Genomic DNA, 25,626 nt, shown 5'->3' on the forward strand with positions numbered 1-25,626 from the left:
TGCAATAAATCTAAAATATATGAATGTTAAATTTTCATCATGACATTATGGAAAATAATGAACTTTATCACAATATGCTAATATTTTGAGAAGGACCTGTACACATGTGGCCATGGATGTGATTGAACATTTGAGTTCAATGATTTGAAGGGGTGACTCGATACATTTGGCAGTGTAGTGTATCTCAGTAACTTAAACAACTGAACTCATTCAGACCCAAAGCATGTATGAATCAAAAAGATGAAGTTGTTGCAGGTTGACATTAAATTATACATACAAATAGACACACTTTCATGCTAGTCTGTATAATAATTCATATTTTACTCATAATGACAGTATTGCTGTATAGTAGCTTTTATGTTTGTACCTCACCTTCTGCTAAACTGGTAAATGCTGATCGCTTGTTATTTTTAGAAATGACTAAGTAGTTCAGAGGGAGAGAGGGGCCAGCCCATTAACATGTTGACACATTAAATCACCTCCCAATATTGTGCAGCTCTGCACACACTGCCTTAGTCTGCAGGAACAATCCCTCATCAGCTGATGCATATTAAATCAAGAGCATGGCAGATGTTACAAAATAAATCTAAAGACTGATTAATATTCTATGACTAGACCTGAGAAATGTACACAGTGTACTTAAGCTTCCATGTCTGTTAACAACTCCATTCTGCAACACATAACATCCTACTCGCTTGGGGACTTACTGGGAAGTAGAGGAGCAGAGAACCAAATAGAATGGTTTCTAGCAGCAGGAGGCTGGAGGCCCGGATCCTCTGAAGGTACAGAGGTAGAGAAAGAGAGAAGAAGAAGAACAACACTGAAAAGATAAATCCGGGAGTACTTCAGTTTTCATGTTACACCCAACTTCCCTTTCTGTTTGCTACATATCCCCATTTTTGTAGATCTTATCTTATCTTATCTTATCTTGTCTTGTCTAACTTATTTTGGTTTACATGTTGGGTTTTGTCATTCTAATGTATTGAGCAATAGTCTAGTAACCTGTATACACACTGTGCAAAATATGAGCTTTAACAGATGAAATAGCATCATGTGTTCTTTCTTTTAAAGTACAACAATGAGTGTATGAGAAGATGACTGTGAAGGTCCAATGTAATTAGTGAGGATGTTTCTGCTTGGTGGGTCCTGTATCACGTGGCTTAGTGTTGGAATGGATCCACTATTATTACTCATTTCAACTCACAGAAGGATCTGACTTACCCGGTTTTGTCGATGCTGATAGCACATTAACATGCTGGCAAAGACGAGGAACATGAAGACACCCTGGAGGGCCAGCACTCCAGCCCTGAGGAGCCTATCCTCCTGCACCCAGCAGGGGGTGCTGTCCTGACAGCTCTTACAGCCTGGCCAGCATGGGAGACAGATGGGCATGTTTGGGTAACATGTAACACTGCTTTTGCTGCCATTCATGGGGTCCCCATCTGAAAAACACAGATACATGGATCTAAACCACCTACACAAAGCCATGTGACAGCATCAGATCGCAGTGGCCTCTGCAGCATGCAGATCTCAAACACACTATTGAAATAAATCACGTCTATAGCTTTTTCTTTCCGCAATTTGAAATTTATTAAAAGTGTCAGATATGGAGTCAGATGCACACACAATCGTTCGTTCTATCATTTTGCTTAAAGCCTCAGATACAGTGACTTGCGAAAGTATGTGTGATGGAAATTCTTTTATTAAGTGTTCCAAAGTGTATGACCTTTAGGTTACCTCACTCCTCAGAACATCTGTGTTAGAGGAGGAAGCTGTAAAAGCCATTATCAGAAGTTTAATGGTTAAAACTCATGCTTTAGGGGGATGTGCAGATGGGTTTGTTCCTAGATAACTTTGTCACCTCTGAACCCGAGAAGGGTCTGGGGTCATAAAACACAGACTCTTTGAAGTTGAGATAACACTGTCATGTTTGGTATAAATACTGTGTGTAAATGTTGATCGTGACTCTGTTTCACTGACTAACCTCAGTGTCAGGGTCTTCAAACGCTTAATGCCTTTGAATAAAACTTATAAAGACAAAGTCCGGATTTTCTCTTTTTGTGAGTCAACTTCTATCCACTTTGATAAGAAAATTCCACAACATATGCATCCCACTTGGCATTTTTCATGTTTTGTTGCATCACAACCTGGAAATAAAGTGGATTGTTTGAGAATTTGCAGTTTCATCTACAGAACATGCCTGCCACTATGAAGATGCATTATTTTTTTTATTGTGAAGCAAACAACAAAAATACGATAAAATAACAGAAAGCTCCAGTGTGCAAAACTGATCACACTCAAAACATGCTTTCTTATTTTTAACAGTAAAAAATTGCTCTTTTCCTGTCTCTTCTATGGAACTCTGCAGCTCCTTTAGGGTTATCTTTGGTCTTGGTGCTGCCTCTCAGATTAATGCCCTCCTAGCCTGGTCTGTGAGTTCTGCTGGGTGGTTCTATCTTGGCAGGTTTGTTTGTGGTACCATGTGCTTTCCATTTGAAGATGATGGATTTCATGGTGCTTCAGTGGAGCATCAAAGATTTGGATATTTTTTTATAACCCCGCCCTGTCTTGTACTTCTACTTGTCTACTTGTCCCCAACTTGTTTGGAGAGTTCATTGGTGCGATGCCTCCTGCTTAGTGATGCTGCAGCCTATGGGGCCTTTTAGAAAAAGTCTGTTTACACTGACAAATCATGTCACACTTTCATTGCACACAAGTGGACTTGATTTCATTAACAATGTGACTTTTGAAGGTAAATGGTTGCAGCAGAACTTTTAGGGGCTTCATAGCAAAGGTGGTGGATACATATGCACATGCCAATTTTCATTTTTTTCTTTTTTTCCCAGTTTTTATATATATTTCTCATTTAACTTCACCAACATAGACTATATTGTGCATATCCATCACATGGAATACGATTAAGAAACATTTAACCTACAGGTTGGAATGTAACAAAACAGGTAAAAAGCCAAGGGGAGTCAATACTTTTCCAAGGCATTGTATGTATATTTTCCCATAGCATTTTATTACATTTCCCAAACAGAAAGAGGGATCTTTGACTATTCATCTCTCTTCTCTGTATATCACCCAGACGCCTGGGTTCTCTCTGATGCTCTTTTCTCTTCAGGTCAGCCCACATGTTTTCTACAGGATTTAAGTCCTGGGAATCAGATGGCTGTGGAAGAAGGTCCATTTTGTGTCTAAAGAACTATTTCTGCATTGATTCAGCCATATGTTTTCAAATAATTTTCAAATTATACGAGACCAAGGTGCAAGGTGATCAAATTTATATTAATCCCAAAGGGTTTTATTAGCTTAAAAGTGAGTTCCTAGCCAACTTGTCTTAATTGTGTTTAAATAATAAGCTCCCTTTATTTCAGTGTAGTTACATCATCAGCAGAGGTGAACCTCAGACAGAGTCCAGCTGAGTTGCTGTAAAGAAGGGCAGATGTGCTTGAAATCATCACTGATTTGTGTTTGCAATTGTTAATGGTTGATTATTGGTCAACTACAAGTACCAAGAAGATAAGAATGGATTACCATCACTTAAGATTAGCAGTTGATAACCAGGATGTCAGTGACTTGCATCAACTCTGGGAATATGGACTTTGAATATACATTTGATATATTTCTTAACAAAAACCTTTGAAAGGTATGACATGTTAATAGATGTTCTATAGTAAAAACAGGTGAAAATCTGAAATTATTGAAGCCAGAAAATGTTTGGACAGTACACATCGTTTTCACATGTCTTAACTGGTGATTCCATTTTCATTGTTTGTTACAATAGATAGAGTGGTTGTTTCTCAAGATAAAAAGCGTTTAATAGATCATTTTCTTATAGCTGGAGTCACAAACCCTGCCTGCTATTACTACACTCACATATCCCCGTTCCCTGGTCTTGTTGATGTTGCTGGTTCACTGATGTTCTCTAACAAATCTCTGAGGTTTTCAAAGAGCAGCTGGGTTTATAAAACCACACACAGGAAGACTCTGCCTACTAATTAGCTGACTTCTGATGCAGTTGGTTGCACTTGATGAAAAAGTTACCACACACTTTTTAGATTTTTATATATGATAAAACCAGGCATGTTTTACCTTGTTAAGCAATTATGCCGTACTTGTTGTTGGTATATTACAGAAAATTCTAATAAAATATACAAATACACATTTTGGTTGTAGCAAAATGTAAAATAACAAAAAACAAGTGAGAGGCAGGAATACTTTTGGAAGGCACTCTTTTCAGGGGGCAACTCTGGACTCACAGTCGGTGTGTATTATGTTGTTATAACATAGAAACCAGCACCACCACATTGTGTGAATATGTTTCTAATTGTGGTGGAAACTCCATTATATGGAATGAAGAACCCCTTGAAACTGCATAACTTCAATAAATTAGAACAATGACAACAGATGGCACATGATTGATGCTGAATGCCAACTTGATGTGGCTAAACAAAGCATGCTAGATTAAAAAAAAAAATAAATGCTTGGACAAAATATGCAACACTAGACCAGTAAGCATGTCTACCAAAACTAAGCAACTGTGCTCAAATGTTCGATTTTGCACAAAGTTTCATGGTGAGATTATACAGCTGCAATCAAAATTCATTTCTCTTGAGGCTTAATGCGTTACACATTCATGCCAGTGGGTGTTGTGTGCCCTCTCTATGTAGTCTCCATACTCCAAATAATATGACAAGGGGTGAAGTAGGAAGGGTCAGTAAGGGACTCAATGAGCAAATCAATAAGAGATCACAGTTTCTGTCATCACGTCATAATTTATTGATCAAATCTGAGTTAGTTTTAGTTATTTTTGTGAAATGCAGCAACAGTTTAACAATTAGAATGTTATTTGATCTGCCCTTTAATTATCAAAACAATGCAAATCTTGCTCAAGTATAACTGGTTAGCCTTTATAAATGGAAAACTTTAGTCAATTCTTAATGTTTGTCATGCTTTCAAAAATAACAGAACATTACTGGTGGCAGCAATAAAGACTTCAGCTTCTCTGATATTCATCTTGCCATTGACTGATGGTTTGCTGTTAACTTACCTGCATTCTCAGGTGGGATTTCTGGGTTGTAGTATCCTTCCTTACAACGACAGCAGTACTGACCCAGCCGAAAACCCCGGCCCGGAACTGGAACACACTGAAATAGAGACAGTGTTTTTACTCTTTTTGGTTATGTACTTTTTACATATTTTTCAGATTTAGATTTTTTTGTGGGTTGGTGGTTTATTAATTTTAGCAAAAAAAAAAAAAAGAAACGTTTTTTAAATTTCTTTCTAAAAATAGGGCTGATCCGATCCAGTATTGGTAGCGGATGTGAATTTGATGCCGCTCTGTTCATCGATCCTGATGTCATGGTCCTGTAGTGCTACATGTTATATTTTGTCTCATTTTACTCTGAAAGTTTTTACTTACCGCTGAAAAAATGCTACACACTTAAATAATAAAATGTACATTGTAATTTTGGCCTTTCCTCCAGACAGAACTGGTGCAACTGGTCAGGTTAGTAGACCACCTTGCTCACATCCTAGCTGTGACATTGACAACATAGTTGTATGTGGAGGACAATATGTTTTAAAATGGATGAGTTTGTAGATTCAATATAAGCCTCTGCAGAATATGATGATAATGCATGGCTAACATAAGCTTGTGAATACCATCTTCATTTGTAGAAAACGTTCAGACAGACTTGCTTTAAATGTGAAGTTACAGAAAACAAATTACAATTCAGTGACAAATATAAACCTTAGATTCATAATTTCTTCATATTCATATTTCAGCTCAGTGAGTTCACTATTGCTGTGCATCTATAACCTTTGTCTCACACTACAGAGAAGCCAGAAGGAGCTTTGGAGCCCCATCTAGGCAAACAGGATTCCTGCAACTTGTTTTGTTTGATTGTTTTGGGCTTTCATCCTCTCTCTGTTAGGATCTTTTAGATTTTCTGTTAATGTTGATCCTTAGGTTTGTATTTTGGTGAATTGTGATGTTTTTGTATTTCTGATTGCTCTGTTTGTTCATGTTCTATATTCCAATGATCATTGTATCCTCTTGACAGAAACCACAGAAACCTTACAAAGAAAACACCCAAACATTTCTTTGTAAGGTTTCTATGGTTTTTGTACCATTTTAGTTAATCTTCATCAGTGTTTTTGTCTATGCTCTCCCACAGCTGCTCCATAAGTTAATTACCTTCACCTGTTCCTTGTGCCTCCTTGTGAATATATCTTGCCATAGTTTTTTCAGTCATTGTCAGATCCTGACAATAATTCCAATTTCAAATTCCAATTTCCAAAGTACACAATGAGGCTGCTGTTAGACTTTGCAATGCTAATCGCTAATAAGAGCTGTTAAAACAATTTGGAAAATGTCATCACCAAAAGGCTTTGTTTCACTAAAATGAAAAAACATTTTATCGAACTGTTTGGTGTTACTTTTCTCAGTCTCTCACGTACAACAAAAACAACATTAAAAGGCAAAAATAGTCGGGCGTACTTGACTCTGCGGACATCTACGCGTGCTCTGGCAGAGTAAATGATGCTAGATTCAATGTTGCTCGAAGCGGACGTCCACCAGACATGTCCGCACAAAGCTGAATTTTTACGACCGCTGACGCGGTGTCACCATAAAATGCTGGGTGGAAAAAGTCTCCACATTGAACTGTTTAATATGTGACACGCTGCTCCGAGCAGCCACTCTCTGTGCCGCACTGACAGGTGAATCCCCCTTCTTCCTCTATAGTGTGGTTTAAGGGCCTTTAACACCACCTTCATTTCTTTTTGTTTTTCCAAAGCTACACGTCAAATTAGCTCTGCCTCCCTGTCTGATGACGCCATGGCAGAAAGTTTGGGAAATGTAGGAATTTGTCACCAGAAATGTAGGAAATTGGTATGCTCGACTATGAATCTTCAAACGTCCGTGGATAGTGTGCACTGAGTCCATGCTGCTCACAGTATGCCTTAAGGGCCAGGGCCCGTATTAACAAAGATCCTCAGAGTCCCCTCAGAGTCCTCTCAGAGAGCTCCTATCTGCGCCTAAAAATTGCTGTCAAGGACTCTTAGCTTAAGAGTGATTCAGTTTGCTGCTGAGAGCGACTGAGCGAGTACAAGACAGAAATTCCTATCTTAATGAGGATGTGTGGTTGACCCCATGGATAGGTGTGAGGCTGTCTTCTAAGAGCTGTGACTGGTTGTTACAAAAACCAAATAATTAAAAAAACAAATGTAATCAATGGAGAGAAATTAACCGATGGTAGAATTTAGACTGGATTCAGAAATGTGTAAATCATGATAATGACTTAGCACGATTAAATTATTTGTCACTGAGCATCACAATGTTTGAACCTAGTCATCAGCTGATTTGGATTCTTTTATATATTTATTGTTATTACTGAATAAGTTACGACAGGGGGTAAGGCACAAAGCAGGGGAGAGGGGAGCAAACATCTAGCAACTACTGCCAGCTCCATTTGTCCTACTAGCAGGAGCAGAAGTCCCACTAGAGAGCCAGTGTCATTATTTCACTGTTTTTAGTATTTGTCTTATGATTTGAGCATCTCTACTATTTGAAATGCGTAAATTGGTCAAACATGAAATTTAAATCCTACACTGAACAGAGGTTCTTAAAACAAAGTATGAGACTCATAAAAATTTTATGCAAACACAAAGGAGCATTTCAGTGCTTATGTGGCATCAATATTAGATGGGGAGGAAAATTGTAATATATGGACCAGTCACACCAGTAGAATAATTCTACTCTAACTATAGATTCTTTAAAACACATTCTGTGTTTTATTTGTGAAACCTTTACAATATCATGTATGTCTTATAAGCTAGGTGTATATCTGCAACACTAGTTGAGAGGCAGTGTTTATATCTAACTAACTACTAACCCCCTATCTGAAGCTCAGGGAAATGTAAGGTAGAACTAATCAAGGAGTTTCTTATGAACAATGAAATAAATTAGCATCAACTTTAGAAAAAAGTGATAATATCGCCATACATCTACAGAAAGCATGTTGCCACTAACAGCTATCTCTGTAGTTATGCTGCTATAGGCTTAGGCTCCTGGAGGACATAATGACCACTTTCACCCTCTTCGCTACATTCTCACACTACTCTCCAATTTTGCATTATTTGCTGTTATTTCAGCTTCTAACTTTATGTTCTCTCCCTTTTCTCTTCCTAGAAGATACACCTGGCCTGACTCTGTGTCTACCTGTGTCACCTTTCTGGAGAGGGGCATCGTCCACATGGCCCTGTCTTTCAGTGTTTAACCCTTTCTCTCTCCTAGACATAGCTACTGATTGAGCTTCTACTGTGACTAACTGTATGTAGTTTCTTTCAGACTCTAACCTTGAAAACTCGCTCAGAGTTTCTGTTTTTTCTTTCTAAATGAAGCCACTAAGGGAGCTACACCCATTAACATTTACATTTCCTTCCCATAGAAAGGACTCCTGAATCAGTGCTTCTTTGTTCTCTTTGTGTCTCTGCTCTGTTCTCTCAAACCCCCAGTCGGTCGTGGCAGATGGCCGCTCACACTGAGCCTGGTTCTGCTGGAGGTTTCTTCCTGTTAAAAGGGAGTTTTTCCTCTCCACTGTCGCTACATGCATGCTCAGTATGAGGGATTGCTGCAAAGTCAACGCCAGTGACTGTCCACTGTCTCTACATGCTCATCCAGGAGGAGTGAATGCTGCAAGTCACTGACTGGATGAAATCTGCTGGGTTTCGTTAGATAGAAAAACCTTTTAACCAATTTGAATAAATAACTGAATCTGACTGCACTGTTCAATGATTAGGATTAATTCGAATGTATGAACCTGACTTTTGTGAAGTGCCTTGAGACAACCTTTGTTGTGAATTGGTGCTATATAATTAAACTGAATTGAATTGAAACTGAAAACTAATGGCTCAGCATCAACAGAACACAATAAAGCTCGTGGAAATGCAACCACATCAAAACTTTAGAAATATAATAATTAGCCTGAGAACCTTCAACGCATTCGAATAATCTCCTAAGTGCTTGTAAAAAAACCAAAACACAAACACATAAAGCAGCACAGAAGTGACAGAAACTGAGGGCTTTTTGAAGAGGGTTTATTTCAAAATAACGCAAAAGATGTAAAGTAAAAAATGATCACTTACATCACTTATGAATAATCAGAAAAAAAAATCTAAACAAAAGCAAAGTAAAAAATGATGGGAGTGCCTGCAGCAAATTTATTCTCCACAGTGAAGCTAGCAGCTGCTCACTGAATGAAGGTTAAACCCAGGGTCATGTCACTCAGTCTCATTCTACTTCTCTCTTATGCTAGCGTCAATTTAGCCAGTCAGGACACAGACACTAATACATACACACACACACACACACACACACACACACACACACACACACACACACACACACTTGCTTAGATGCTGTGCGTGTTAATCGAAGCTAAAAGCTAAATGGACACATAATGCCTCCACTGAAAGTATTATCTATTTTCAGAGAAATCCTGTTCTCCAACTCAGACAAACACACACACACTGACTGCACAAATATTCAATCTCACAACCTCTTTATTGAATGTTCAAAGACCTAATGGCACTAGTTCAACATTAATGTAGCATGGATTATACACAGCAGTCTTTTAATTCATCATGCCCATATCTGAACTCAAATCTATTCTTCTGGCATATTTAAGTAGAAATGACCAAAGCTTTGCAACTTCATGTTTGCTCAAAAGTCACTTTATTGTTTACAAGAGTGTTTGTAGTAGAAGCATAAGCTTTGACCCACACAGCCTTTGGCTTAATTATGCTGTATATACAGTTAAAACCCGATATACAGTACAGACCAAAAGTTTGGACACACCTTCTCATTCAAAGAGTTTTCTTTATTTTCATGACTATGAATATTGTAGCTTCACACTGAAGCCATCAAAACTATGAATTAACACATGTGGAATTATATACTGAACAAAAACGTGTGAAACAACTGAAAATATGTCTTATATTCTAGGTTCTTCAAAGTAGCCACCTTTTTCTTTGATTACTGCTCCGCACACTCTTGGTATTCTGTTGATGAGCTTCAAGAGGTAGTCACCTGAAATGGTTTTCCAACAGTCTTGAAGGGGTTCCCAGAGATGTTTGGCCCTTGTTGGCCCTTTTGCCTTCATTCTGCGGTCCAGCTCACCCCAAACCTTCTCGATTGGGTTCAGGTCCGGTGACTGTGGAGGCCAGGTCTTCTGGCGCAGCACCCCATCACTCTCCTTCTTGGTCAAATAGCCCTTACACAGCCTGGAGGTGTGTTTGGAGTCATTGTCCTGTTGAAAAATAAATGATGGTCCAACTAAACGCAAACCGGATGGAATAGCATGCCGCTGCAAGATGCTGTGGTAGCCATGCTGGTTCAGTATGCCTTCAATTTTGAATAAATCCCCAACAGTGTCACCAGCAAAGCACCGCCACACTATCACACCTCCTCCTCCATGCTTCACGGTGGGAACCAGGCATGTAGAGTCCATCCGTTCACCTCTTCTGCGCCGCACAAAGATACGGTTGTTGGAACCAAAGATCTCAAACTTGGACTCATCAGACCAAAGCACAGATTTCCACTGGTCTAATGTCCATTCCTTGTGTTCTTTAGCCCAAACAAGTCTCTTCTGCTTGTTGCCTGTCCTCAGCAGTGGTTTCCTAGCAACTATTTTACCATGAAGGCCTGATTCACACAGTCTCCTCTTAACAGTTGTTCAAGAGATGTGTCTGCTGCTAGAACTCTGTGTGGCATTGACCTGTTCTCTAATCTGAGCTGCTGTTAACCTGCGATTTCTGAGGCTGGTGACTCGGATGAACTTATCGTCCACAGCAGAGGTGACTCTTGGTCTTCCTTTCCTGGGGCAGTCCTCATGTGAGCCAGTTTCTTTGTAGAGCTTGATGGTTTTTGCGACTGCACTTGGGGACACTTTCAAAGTTTTCCCAATTGTTCGGACTGACTGACCTTCATTTCTTAAAGTAATGATGGCCACTCGTTTTTCTTTACTTAGCTGCTTTTTTCTTGCCATAATACAAATTCTAACAGTCTATTCAGTAGGACTATCAGCTGTGTACTGTATCCACCTCCTCTACAACACAACTGATGGTCCCAACCCCATTTATAAGGCTTGAAATCCCACTTATTAAACCTGACAGGGCACACCTGTGAAGTAAAAACCATTTCAGGTGACTACCTCTTGAAGCTCATCAACAGAATGCCAAGAGTGTGTGGAGCAGTAATCAAAGCAAAAGGTGGCTACTTTGAAGAACCTAGAATATAAGACATAATTTCAGTTGTTTCACACTTTTTTGTTCAGTATATAATTCCACATGTGTTAATTCATAGTTTTGATGGCTTCAGTTTGAAGCTACAATATTCATAGTCATGAAAATAAAGAAAACTTTGAATGAGAAGGTGTGTCCAAACATTTGGTCTGTACTGTATATAAATGTTCAATTTAAATTCTATGCAGGACAGTGATGTGACGTTATTTTTTTAAATTAGTAAAGCTATAACATACAGACAGCCAACTCCTACAACAAACTATTTTCATGTTGCTAATACGTTCAAGCTTAAATATTGTTGCTGTTTATGATGATTTCAAACATATACTCTCTTAAAAAAAAAAGAACAGGGTGAGTCTCTAAAGAATTAAAAGTTCAAGGGAGACAAACTTCTAATAAATTCTTTGACAGACGTTTTTGTCTTTTATTGTTAATATTGATTGGCCACTTTATAAGCTTCAACCGTGTGCGGAGCAGTAATCAAAGCAAAAGGTGGCTACTTTGAAGAACCTAGAATATAAGACATATTTTCAGTTGTTTCACACTTTTTTGTTCAGTATATAATTCCACATGTGTTAATTCATAGTTTTGATGCCTTCAGTGTGAAGCTACAATATTCATAGTCATGAAAATAAAGAAAACTCTTTGAATGAGAAGATGTGTCCACATGGTATAAAAAAGACATAAATATTTCTCCATCATTGCCTGACATTAAACCAGACTAGTCTTCTCCTTTTGTAGGTCAGGTAAGATCACTAAAATTGGTTATATTAGCTAAATTTCACTTTAATAAGAGATACATTTTTTTGCTTTCTTCAAAGTCAGAGGTTTAGATGAACTAACATCACTAAGCCTTTAAACAACTTGGTATAGCCCATATGATTATGTCATGGCTTTATAAGCTTTTGGCAGGTTAAGCCATGACATTTGAGTTAAAACGTTAAACACCTATAAATGTATTTTATTGTATTTTAAGGCAACACCTCAAACATCCTGCTTCCATGTGTGACATGATAGAAGAATCAAAAGAAATCAGACAAGATATTAGGAAAAGAATTGTGGATCTACACAGATCTGGTTCATTCTAGGGTACAGTTTGCAGATGCCTAAATGTGTCACGTTCATTGGTTCAAACTATTATATGTAAAGTTAAACAGTAGGGCAATGTCCAGCCATCATACTGTTCAGGAAGGTTACGAGTTTTGTGTTCCAGAGATGAACATGTAAGAGAGTGCCACTATGCACAGTAAAACAAGTCCTGTACCATCACAGGCTGAAGGGCCCCTCAGCAAGGATGAACCAATTACTCCAAGACAAACATAAAAAGCCAGATTACATGTGTTATAATGTGCACAGGGACCAGGCCTTAACTTTGGAAGACATATCCTTTGGTCTGATGAAACAAAAACTGAAGTGTTTGGCCACAATTATCATTACATTGTGGCTTAAGGACAACAAAGTAGATGAATTGAAGTAGCCATTACAAAACCGTCATCTCAGTCCCACAGAAAATTTGCAGAGCTGAAAAAGGTGTGTGTGAGCAAGGAGGCCTACAAACCTAACTCTGTTCCAGCAGGAGGAATGGCCAAAATTCCAGCAAACTATTGTGAGAGATACCCAAACATTTGACCCAATTCATACAGTACATTGCTACTAAGATTTAGGACATGGATGTAAACTTCTGAATTTGAAGACAGAGAAAGTGATGTGTTTATGTACTCAAAAGGGGTTCAGGGTTGGGTGCATACCAGTTTTGGGACAACAGTTCGATATTGGTCTGGTTCAAAAGCAAAAATAATCAAATGCCATTAATTTGGTTTTTTTTCATTTCTCTTAAGCAGAATAAAAAAAAAAAAAAAACAACAACAGAGACAGGACAAATAATCAAGAAAGGCTATCATCACGCTGGATTAAAAATGCCCTATGACCTCTGAAGTCACCTAAGATTGTTTAAAACATGCAGGATCGCGTCAAAATTTGGAAAGCCTCTTTTTAAGGTAAATGCAAGCAAGATGATATAAATTAAGAATCAAAAAAAGGTCTTTCAGGTTTCTCTTCTGGATATGCTACCACAATGCTAAAATGTTTCTCCACATTCTATGAAATTTCCCTATAAACACGGCGGTTCAGCTACACCTTCAACACCAGGTGGTGTTCTCAAACACCACCAGTCATGGTAGGGGCAGTGGAAGGGGAAACGTCAATAGTATTTTTAACAGTTTATCAGCAGCATTTCTGCTCAGAGAGCTGCACACGGAGGGTCCCATCCTACATAACCCTTTTTACCCCTACCCCAGCTCCTCAACACTAAATACAGTGCCATGGCTTCTCTTTGACAGCATTACAAATACATTTTATATCTAAACAGATGATCTCCCTTGTGTGTACTTCTCTTCACCAGGGAGACTTATTCCATGGTTAACCCAGTGTGTGAAACCACGCCTGAAAATGTGCTGGACCTCAAGGACCTCACAGAAAAGCTACCATTGCTGCAACAAAGCTCCTCCATGACTGAACCGGATACATTGCCAATACAGTTATGAACCACTGTGGAAGGTTAATACATGATTTAAACAGCTTGGGAACTTTCTAGCCCCATGAAGAGCAGTGTGGTGCACATCACATTACTGAAGGACGCAAAAATACTCCTTCAAGACCCTAGAGAGAAAGTCCATATTCATGTGAATAGGTAGAATAGATAACACAAAGACAGCAGCAAAAGGCCTCTTTATAGCCGCTTATTAAAAGCCAGCATTCGGATCTTCCATGGTAAATGTGCCAAATTTATGTAGCGCCTTTCCAGTCCACTCAAATCACTTTACACTAGAGCCACAATCACCCAGTCACTCTCACAAACGCTCACACATTCATACACTGATATGCAGATTGCTAGGCAACTTCAGGTTAAGTGCCTTGCCCAGGGGCACATCGACATGTGGCAGGAGGAAGCTGGAATCAAACCCACAACTTTCAGATTGCAAGACAACTACGCTACCTACTGAGCCACAGTTGCCACAATGGCCTAATGATTATCCGTCATTCTAATATTGCTTTGGTGTGGAGTGCTTTAGATATCCTCTCCTGATTGTACGTGACAAACATATTCTTCTTCTGATGGATGCACTTCTGGATAAAAATTATACTATAACAATCAATTCAAACCAGATATATTCACAAAGCTTTAAATAACCACAAATGTATATTTCAAGGCACTTTCCAAGATGAATAAGTCTGACTTATAGCATACGTGTAATTACAACAGCATTCAGTCAGATTCAGTTGATCATGCAATATCAATTGATAAAAGGTTATCTATCTTTGGAAACCTTGCTGAATACATCGAGCCATTGATTTTGCTCTAATCTTGAGCAAGCACGTGGCAAAAGAGGAAAGGAACAACTGGCAGGCTAATACAATTAATGACTTTAGGCTGGATGAGCCTAAACATGCAGTGAGATACAGGATGGAACAAGACATTAAGAGCTAAACCATGACATAACGTGAAAGGGGTAGGATATCCAGAAGAGAAGAAACTGATCATCTAGTCCATATGCCATCTAATTAATAAGTTCGAATTCTTAAAGACAGAATCAGGATGGGACAATGGTGCCATGAGGTGTCAGAGGAGTTTTGGGCCTAGACTTCTATGAAGATGACGCATAAAGAGAAAGTATGTCAGTGTGCTAGATAATGGCTATAATCCATCAGATCATCCTGCTCCATCCACCTTTAAATAGATGTCACCCTTACAGCTGATACTGGATAGCTTGGGCTAACAGCCTGATGAAAGCATTTTTTTAAATAAGTATGAGGAATAGAGAGAAGATAAAACTTAATCATTGACCTTCGGTGTTAAAACATTCAGAATTAACTGTCAGAAGCAGGGTCGACAGTTCAGTTTTACTGTTAACAGAGGAAACTTTATTTTCTACCCACCCCTCTCTGTCTCTTCAAGTGGTTCCCAGTGAAAGAAATACTGCCGCCTTCCCAAGGCCCCTGGTGTCTCCAAAATAAACAGAGTATCCTTTCCTACAAAATTATGAGTTCATCATTAGGAGTCAAGATAAACAGCCAGTAAACACAGCAATTGGTTTCAGGACACTATTTTTTCCTAATTTGCAAATATGAGATACGTATCTGTTGGGCAGCAGATTTTTCAGAGCCAAAACTACTTGATAAGCTTTAGAAACCTAGCGCACAAAAAAGTGTTCTTTCAGTTGCTAGTTTGAGGGGGCTTCACACCTGATGGTCTGCCTCTGTCTCACACCACCATCCTCTACGGCCACACCAACCCTTCTTATCAATATCCTGTTCCTTTGTTCATCACACCTATTATCCTTCCTCTGCATGTATCCAAAACCACCTTAGCCTTTCTTCTCTGACTTTGCCATCATACCTCTTAACCTGTGCTGTCCCCCTAATAAACTAATTTCAAATTCTGTCCATTGTGGTCATTTGTGTTCTTTACCTCTTTGGTGGACTGCCTGTTCCTTTGGATGGTTGATGCCAGGAACTTAAAGGCCTTTATCTTATTTGGTGCAAGAAAACAGAAACTAAAATTTAAACCAAAAGTACTAACATAAATGCACTATATAGTCCAACATAATAGATGATCCCTCTCAGAAGCTCAGTGAATGCCATCATCGGGACACAACCTTTGCAAAAAGTGCAGTCAGGAATTTTTCTTACCACCAAATATTTCACAGTCAAATGTTAGAGGTATAATACAAAAGTTGAAATGACAGCAACTCAGTCACAAAGTGGTAGTCCACATAAAATCACATAGTGGGATCAGAGGATGCTGAGGCACATACAGGTCCTTCTCAAAATATTAGCATATTGTGATAAAGTTCATTATTTTCCATAATGTCATGATGAAAATTTAACATTCATATATTTTAGATTCATTGCACACTAACTGAAATATTTCAGGTCTTTTATTGTCTTAATACGGATGATTTTGGCATACAGCTCATGAAAACCCAAAATTCCTATCTCACAAAATTAGCATATCATTAAAAGGGTCTCTAAACGAGCTATGAACCTAATCATCTGAATCAACGAGTTAACTCTAAACACCTGCAAAAGATTCCTGAGGCCTTTAAAACTCCCAGCCTGGTTCATCACTCAAAACCCCAATCATGGGTAAGACTGCCGACCTGACTGCTGTCCAGAAGGCCACTATTGACACCCTCAAGCAAGAGGGTAAGACACAGAAAGACATTTCTGAACGAATAGGCTGTTCCCAGAGTGCTGTATCAAGGCACCTCAGTGGGAAGTCTGTGGGAAGGAAAAAGTGTGGCAGAAAACGCTGCACAATGAGAAGAGGTGACCGGACCCTGAGGAAGATTGTGGAGAAGGGCCGATTCCAGACCTTGGGGGACCTGCGGAAGCAGTGGACTGAGTCTGGAGTAGAAACATCCAGAGCCACCGTGCACAGGCATGTACAGGAAATGGGCTACAGGTGCCGCATTCCCCAGGTCAAGCCACTTTTGAACCAGAAACAGCGGCAGAAGCGCCTGACCTGGGCTACAGAGAAGCAGCACTGGACTGTTGCTCAGTGGTCTAAAGTACTTTTTTCAGAGGAAAGCAAATTCTGCATTTCATTCGGAAATTGAGGTGCCAGAGTCTGGAGGAAGACTGGGGAGAAGAAAATGCCAAAATGCCAGAAGTCCAGTGTCAAGTACCCACAGTCAGTGATGGTCTGGGGTGCCGTGTCAGCTGCTGGTGTTGGTCCACTGTGTTTTATCAAGGGCAGGGTCATTGCAGCTAGCTATCAGGAGATTTTGGAGCACTTCATACTTCCATCTGCTGAAAAGCTTTATGGAGATGAAGATTTCATTTTTCAGCACGACCTGGCACCTGCTCACAGTGCCAAAACCACTGGTAAATGGTTTACTGACCATGGTATCACTGTGCTCAATTGGCCTGCCAACTCTCCTGACCTGAACCCCATAGAGAATCTGTGGGATATTGTGAAGAGAACGTTGAGAGACTCAAGACCCAACACTCTGGATGAGCTAAAGGCCGCTATCGAAGCACCTGGGCCTCCATAAGACCTCAGCAGTGCCACAGGCTGATTGCCTCCATGCCACGCCGCATTGAAGCAGTCATTTCTGCAAAAGGAATCCCGACCAGGTATTGAGTGCATAACTGTACATGATTATTTGAAGGTTGACGTTTTTTGTATTAAAAACACTTTTCTTTTATTGGTCGGATGAAATATGCTAATTTTGTGAGATAGGAATTTTGGGTTTTCATGAGCTGTATGCCAAAATCATCCGTATTAAGACAATAAAAGACCTGAAATATTTCAGTTAGTGTGCAATGAATCTAAAATATATGAATGTTAAATTTTCATCATGACATTATGGAAAATAATGAACTTTATCACAATATGCTAATATTTTGAGAAGGACCTGTAGTGTGTAAAACTTTCTGAAGTGGGTTCCCATGGCAGAGCAGCTGCATCAAAGCCTAGCATCACCAAGTGCAATGCAAAAGGTGGGATGCAGTGGAGTAAAGTACGCTGTCACTGGACTCTAGAGAGGGGGGATGTGGTCTCCGGAGAGCCGAATCATCCCTCTCTGTCTGGCAATCCATGAGTCTGTGTTTGGCCGTGGCCAGGAGAACACCACTTGCCTGACTGCAGTGTATCACGTGTTAAGTTTAGGCGATGGCACAAAGCGACTAAAAAGTGAGTGTGGAGTGAAAGAACTTGATTAATCCATACAGACTCCTGAGCTCAACCTGATTGAACAATTTTAGTATTAGAACGGAGACTGTGAGCCAGGCCTTTTCATCCTACATCAAAGTGTCTGACCTCACAAATGCACCTCTGGAAGAACGGTTATATATTCCACTAAACATACTTTGAAACATTATGTAAGGCATTTCCAGAAGAGATGAAGTTGTTATTGCTCTAAAAAAAGAAACAAACCTCATAATGCTCAAAATTCATGAAAATTATGCACGCTCATTTCAAACTGCACATCTACCACATTGCCAATATCACACAAGAAAATAACACACCAATAAAAGAATGTTCAAAAAAAGCCAGTCAGGTTTCTGCTCAGTCGGGTCCATCTCTTCTGGCTGCTTTGTTCATATCTTTCACCTAATTGTCAATGGCAGACCATTCTGGGTTTGAACTACAGGGTCCCACTCTGTCATGTCTCCAAGATACTGCCTCTTGGAAAACATTTCTCCTGACTTCCTTTCCTTCAAAAGGAAATGTCCAAAAAATCCTTATCATTGTAGCTCACATTCAAGTTGGACACTTCGTAGTAACTGTTTCCATCTTGAGGGGCCAGTATCTTATGCATTGATGCTTGAGTTTTTTACAGTACAGTGAAAAAGCATTCATCCGCTTAAAGATTTCTTCTGTAATTGCTCTTTTACCACACTTCCACATACTTGTTCAAGTATAGGAGCAAAAGGTTTCAGATCATTAAACATATTTTAATATTAGAGATAACCTGAGTAAATGTAAAGTGCTCTTTTTGAAGCATAATTTAATTTATGAAGGGATAAAGACTATTTATGTCAGAGGGGTTTGGGTTTTAATTTTCTTTTGTGTTTGAATTTTGATCATTTCCTTGTTATGTTATTTTTTAGTTGTGACACTTTAAGCACAGGGGCTGCACGGTGGTGCAGTTGGTAGCACTGTTGCCTTGCAGCAAGAAGGTCCTGGGTTCAACCAGGGGTCTTTCTGCATGGAGTTTGCATGTTCTCCCCGCGCATGCGTGGGTTCTCACCGGGTACTCCGGCTTCCTCCCATGGTCCATGTCCTGTTCTCGTGTCATGTTTTTGCCTTTTTTTTTTATCTTTAAAGTCCTTCAACTCATCTTGTTGCTCCCACGTCCCTGTCTGCCATTGAGTCCTTCTCCAAAAACCGCACATCCTGACAATTTAAACCAGACTGGCCCAAAGGAAAAGAGTAATCGCCCTTCTTGCTAAATAATGAATTAATTAGGATTAATATAGTTTTTAAAGTTAAGTTCCTTTAATGTTGCCACTCCTGGGCCTGATTACTGCCAGACCTGTAGACCTACGTATATGAAAACTGTCTGGCAACATGAAGTAGGCTAAACAGTGTCAAGAAGCAATACATCATGCCCAAGGCTAAATAAATTCATGAATAGATGAAAAACAGGCTGTGGATGTTGTAGGGTTGTGTTGGCTAACGCGACACTGCAGCATCGCGTGGACATCGGGGGCAGTTCCACTGGATTGGCAGACCGGGGTGGTGGTCCCCCTATTCAAAAAGGGGGACCATAGAGTGTGTTCCAACTATAGGGGAATCACACTCTTAAGCCTCCCTGGTAAGGTATATTCTGGGTTCTGGAGAGGAGGGTCCGTCGGATTATCGAACCTCAGATTTGGAAGAGCAGTGTGGTTTTCGTCCAGGCCTTATGATACGGGCTGTTAGGTCCCTGTATGACCGGTGTCAGCGCTTGGTCCACATTGCAGTAAGTCGGAGTCGTTTCCGATGAGGGTTGGACTCCACCAAGGTTGCCCTTTGTCACCGATTCTGTTCATAACTTTTATGGACAGAATTTCTAGGCGCAGCCAAGGTGTTGAGGGAATCCATTTTGGTGGCCTTAGGGTTGCGTCTCTGCTTTTTGCGGATGATGTGGTCCTATTGGCTTCATCAGCTTGTGATCTACAGCTCTCACTGGAGCAATTTGCAGCCGAGTCTGAAGCGGCCAGGATGAAAATCAGTGTCTCCAAGTCTGAGGCCATGGTTTTGAGCCGGAAAAGGGTAGATTGCCTTCTCCGGGTTGGGGGGGAAGTCCTGCCTCAAGTGGAGGAGTTCAAGTATCTTGGGGTCTTGTTCACGAATGAGGGGAAAATGGAGCAGGAGATCGATAGATGGATTGCTGCTGTGTCAGCAGTGATGCGGGTGCTGTACCGGTCGGTTGTGGTGAAGAGACAGCTGAGTCAAAAAGCGAAGCTCTCGATTTACCGGTCGATCTACGTTCCTACACTCATCTATGGTCATGAGCTTTGGGTCATGACCGAAAGAACGATATCACAGATACAAGCGGCTGAAATGAGTTTCCTCCGCAGGGTGTCTGGGCTCTCACTTAGAGATAGGGTGAGAAGCTTGGTTATCCGGGAGGGACTTAGAGTAGAGCCGCTGCTTCTCCGCGTTGAGAGGAGCCAGTTGAGGTGGCTCTGGCATCTGGTTAGGATGCCTCCTGGACGCCTCCCTGGTGAGGTGTTTCGGGAACGTCCCACTGGGAGGAGGCCCAGATGAAGACCCAGGACACGCTGGAGCGACTATGTTTTTCAGCTGGCCTGGGAATGCCTTGGGGTTCCCCCGGACAAGCTGGCCCAAGTGGCTGGGGAGAAGGAACCCTGGGTCTCTCTGCTTAGGCTGCTGCCCCTGCGACCGACCCCGGATTAGCGGAAGACAATGGATGGATGGATGAAAAACAACAACAACCAAAACATCTATCGGTCTGGAAAGGAAAATTCAGAGCCATTTTCCTTGAATAAAAAAAACATCGAACAACTCTAGTAAAATTACCCCAACAGAAGAAAGGCTCCTCCAAACCAAAACTTCTCAAGCAAATCAAAAAAAGAAAGACACTGAGCAAAAATAAGATCCATGGAAGAGTTCTAAAAACAAAGAATCCAGTTCTTCACCAGAAAAGTCTGAAGGAGAATGAAAGTCCATCAGTTTGTGATCTTAAGCTTAAACATCCTTTGGTTATGCAACACGACAATGTCCATAAACTTATAGTTCAAGCCTTGCTGCATTTAAATTCATTGGTCTTCAATGACTTATTTATATATTTAATAAAAGAATGATATTCTGGCATTCTGAGTTAGCATGTAGAGGATCTTAAGTGCTGCTTGGTGACTTTAACCCAGTGGTCTGGTCAGGACTCAGGGATTGATCCCTTGTTCTGCTGTGTAGTGTACATGAACACCTCAGACATGACCTTTCACTTAGAGGAGCTGCTTTTCTCCAGATCCCACCAAAATGTACATTTCCGGTCTTCAAATCTAGTCAAAATTGTCATTATTTATAGATACTTGGTTTTGTTTTTCTTTTGTTTTCAGCATCTCTTTATTACTCTTCAGGTCTTGCCAATGATCATTATTGTTTATATTCCTCAGGTGGTGCTTTATTAGTTTATCCCGTTTAGTTTAGTTTCTTATTTATGCTTGTATTCTGTTATTGGTTAATTTTTAGCTCTGCTATTTTTGTAAGACATTTCCTTTGGTTAGGTTTTCTCCTCATACTTCTGTGTTGTTTGCCTTCCTGTCTGCATTTGGGTCCCACACCAAGAACCTCCTGACAAAAATAATGCCTTATTCCATTCAGGTGGCATCCAATAGTCTGAAAGTAGGAGGAGTATGTGGCCTTCCTTGCTTGCTGTTATGCACCAAAAAGTCTGGTTGTCCCTAAGTTCTTGTTTTGCTACTATAGAAAAGGAAAAAGCATTTTACATCTTTGAAACTGCCTATATATGTCTAAACACATTTTTAAAATAAATCTATTTTTATGGTGTCTTTCTAATATGCTTGTCACAGTGTGTTTTTGGTTCTGTATTTGTTTACATTTAATCAGATGTTTTTATGTTCTAGTATGATTAGTCTTTGAGTTCCTGTTTCTGGTGTTTTATTTCCTAGGTTCTGTTCTATTGACTGTGTTGTATTTTTAGATCTGTTGTTCTCCCTGTGTTTTGGTTCCCTGGGTGTGTTGTACAGTTTGTTTCTTCGTCAAGCTCCTCCATGTCCTCATTTGTCTCTGTCTGCTTCACCTGCTCCCTCTGCCTCCCTGTCTCCACGTCTCACCTGTTCCCTGTTTTCCTGATCACCTGCCCTATTGTTTCATGTTCACCTTCGTCCCTATTTAGGTCTGTCTTGTCCTTTTGTTCCATGTGGTGTCGTCATGTCTTTTTGTCGTGTCCTTTGGATACTCGCCCTGCTCCAAATCTTGTTTGGTTCTGTTTTGGAGGATTCCTGTGCTCTGGAAATCTGTACCCCTGCTCTTCCCCTATATGTGAGTGGACTCTGTAAATAAAGGACAAGTTTGATCCCACTCTGCTTCCTCCGTACTTGTCTGCCTCTGGTCCACCACAAACCCCACATTATGACATTGCTATCCCAATGCCTCTCCTTTTTTGTTGACTAGTTCCTTGTGATGTCTCCCCCCAAAAAAATCATCGGCTGCCCCCTTTCCTCATTGGAGGGCATTGAAAGATCTTGCTTTCTCTCCAGACCTAGGAAAATTCTGACTGACCTCTCACACCCTGGTCAAAGACTCTCTAACCTTCTGTGCTGTGGTAGGAGGTTTAGGAGTTTAAAAAGTAGAAAGAAAAACCACATAAAAATACCTTTACCTATAGGCTATAGGACTCCTAAATGCTGATTAGAACATGTCAATACTGTACATTACTGGTGAGCTCTGTTTTTGCACTTGCACCTGTGTATATATTGCACATATTAACATTTTAAAACTTTACATTTTACTGTCTGGGAAAAGGGAGATGCTTGATATAATTTCATTGTGTAATGTGAAAGTTGTACAATGAAAATAAATTTCATTATCTTAGAATCACTGGCATTGATGGAGAAACTTGCATTGAGACTAATAATAAACTAGGGATGAATGATATCAGGAAACATGAAACTGCAATACTGTTGCTGAATATTGTGACGACGATTTCGAATGGGATAAGTCAAAAGTTTTCACACTCTCTTCTTCCTTTTCCATCAACACAGTGTTCACACTGCTCTCTATGAGCTTTAGCATCTCAGCCACTGAAAAGATATATAAGCTTTAAGCTCCAAGGTTAGTAAGAGTCGCCTCAACTGGACAATTACATTATTGGCAGAGTGTTAATGCATGGCACTTGTAAAATAATGACCAACAAAATATTGCATCCATCAGTCCTTAGCCACTGCAATATTGCACACACTACAACTGCAATGACGATTGCTATTCAATATATTGCAACTGTAGAAGGAACCACAGAATTAATCAAGAAGACTTTGTCCAACTGGATCAAAAAAGACTTATCAACGTTTCAAAAATTGGTTCTGATGCTTAAATCTGACAGATTAGTGGTGGTTCCAAATCTTGGTCAGACAATTATTAGCGTAGATAAAAACATTTTAAACATTTATTCCTTTGAAATTCCCCTTTCAATTAGTGTGTAAATTAATAACCAGTTGCTTTTATTTAAAAGATGTTTTGTTATGCTCCTTGGGTATTAGGGTATGGATTTGCGTTCTTACCTTTATTAACTGTTTCCATGTGCTTTGGTTTCAAGTTATTTCCTTGTGTTTTGCTCCACTCTTGTTAATTAGTCTTCCTCCCCTCAGCTCCTCTGCTCTCCTCCTGCCTCAGCTGTTTCTCATCATCACCTGATTGCTCACACCTGTTTGCCATGCCTTCCTCTTTATAAAACTAGTACAGTTGCTAAACTTACACAGAGTCATAGCTCTGTTGAGCCATCCATTCCCTTAGCTCTTAGCAGTCATGACTTTATGGGATTCTTCTTAAATAAAATAGATTCTATTAAAAATAAAATCTTTGACATACTACCGAAGATGATTACTTCATCCTCAGCAAATGAGGCAACATTGGAAGTAACTGTAGAACCTGATTTGTGTTTGGACTGCTTTGATCCTGTGGAGCTTCCTGAGTTATCAGAAATATTAGCTTCATCTAAACCTTCAACTTGTATGTTAAACCCAATCCCAACCAAATTATTTAAGAAAGTGTTCCCTCTGATTACCAGCCCCATTTTAGATATGATTAATTTATCCTTTGTAAATGGATATGTACCACAGGCTTTTAAGGTAGCTGTCATTAAACCTTTAATTAAGAAACCTTCGCTTGATCAAGATGACTTGAAAAATTACAGACCTATATCCAATCTTCCATTCTTATCTAAAATTCTTGAGAAAATAGTTGCTAATCAAATGTGTGAGCATTTACACAGCAATGACCTGTTTGAAGAGTTTCAGTCAGGCTTCAGAGCTCATCATAGCACTGAAACAGCTCTGCTGAAAGTCACTAATGATATTTTTATGGCCTCAGATAATAGACTTGTGTCTGTACTGGTTCTGTTAGATCTCAGTGCTGCATTTGATACAGTCAATCACAATATTCTCTTAGAACGGCTGGAATATGCTGTAGGGATCAGGGGAACAGCGCTAGGCTGGTTTAAATCTTATCTGTCTGACAGATTCCAGTTTGTTCATGTAAATGATAAATCATCTTTAACCTCCAGGGTTAATTGTGGAGTACCACAGGGTTCAGTACTTGGGCCAATTCTCTTTACTATATATATGCTTCCAATAGGTAAAATTATCAGGCAGCATGGGATACATTTTCACTGTTACACTGATGACACTCAGCTTTACTTATTCATGAATCCTGATGAGCCCAACCAGTTAGATATTCTACAAGCATGTCTTGAAGATATAAAAACTTGGATGACTTTAAATGTTTTGCTTCTAAATATAGACAAGACAGAAGTTGTCGTCTTTGGACCGGAATCTTTAAAAAAGAAACTGCTTAGTCAGTCACTTAACCTGGATGGCATTAAATTGACCTCCTGTAATAAAGTAAAAAACCTTGGTGTTATTTTTGACCAGGACATGTCATTAAAATCCCATATTAAACAGGTTTCTAGGATTTCCTTCTTTCACCTTGCCAAAATTAGAAATATCCTATCCAGGAGTGACACTGAAAAACTAGTCCATGCATTTGTTACTTCAAGGCTGAACTATTGTAATTCTTTACTATCAGGATGTCCACAAAATGCGGTTAAAAGCCTTCAGCTGATTCAAAATGCTGCAGCAAGAGTTCTGATGAAAATTATAAAAAGAGAGATCATATTTCTCCTATTTTGGCTTCCCTTCATTGGCTCCCTGTTAAATCCAGAATAGAATTTAAAATTCTCCTCCTCACATATAAAGCCCTTAATGATCTAGCTCCATCATACATCAGATATCTGATTGTTCCATATATTCCTAACAGAGCACTTTGGTCTCAGACTGCAGGTTTACTGGTAGTTCCTAGAGTCTCTAGAAGTAGAAAGGGAGGCAGATCATTTAGTTATCAAGCTCCTCTCCTGTGGAACCAGCTCCCGGTTTTAGTCCGTGAGGCAGACACCCTGTCTACTTTTAAGGCTAGGCTTAAAACTTTCCTTTTTGATAAAGCTTATAGTTAGAGAGTGGCTTAGGTTATCCTGAGCTATCTCTGTAGTTATGCTGCTATAGGCTTAGACTGCTGGAGGACATAATGAGCACTTTCACCCTCTTCGCTACATTCTCACACTA

General features: G+C 39.8%; 1 protein-coding gene across 1 annotated transcript in view; it reads right to left on the bottom strand.

The window, feature by feature from the left end:
• gpr179 (G protein-coupled receptor 179) overlaps window positions 1–25,626 on the bottom strand; it is a 48,274-nt gene that overhangs the window by 16,607 nt on the left and 6,041 nt on the right. The window contains exons 4-6 of the mRNA XM_047364904.1: window positions 5,057–5,153; window positions 1,222–1,442; window positions 708–776 (exon numbers count right to left, since the gene is read on the bottom strand). Of these exons, the coding sequence (XP_047220860.1) occupies window positions 708–776; window positions 1,222–1,442; window positions 5,057–5,153 (387 nt within the window). The remainder of the gene's footprint in view (window positions 1–707; window positions 777–1,221; window positions 1,443–5,056; window positions 5,154–25,626) is intronic.

Source organism: Girardinichthys multiradiatus, chromosome 5, assembly GCF_021462225.1.
Source record: "Girardinichthys multiradiatus isolate DD_20200921_A chromosome 5, DD_fGirMul_XY1, whole genome shotgun sequence".
NCBI classification, from domain to species: Eukaryota; Metazoa; Chordata; class Actinopteri; order Cyprinodontiformes; family Goodeidae; genus Girardinichthys; species Girardinichthys multiradiatus.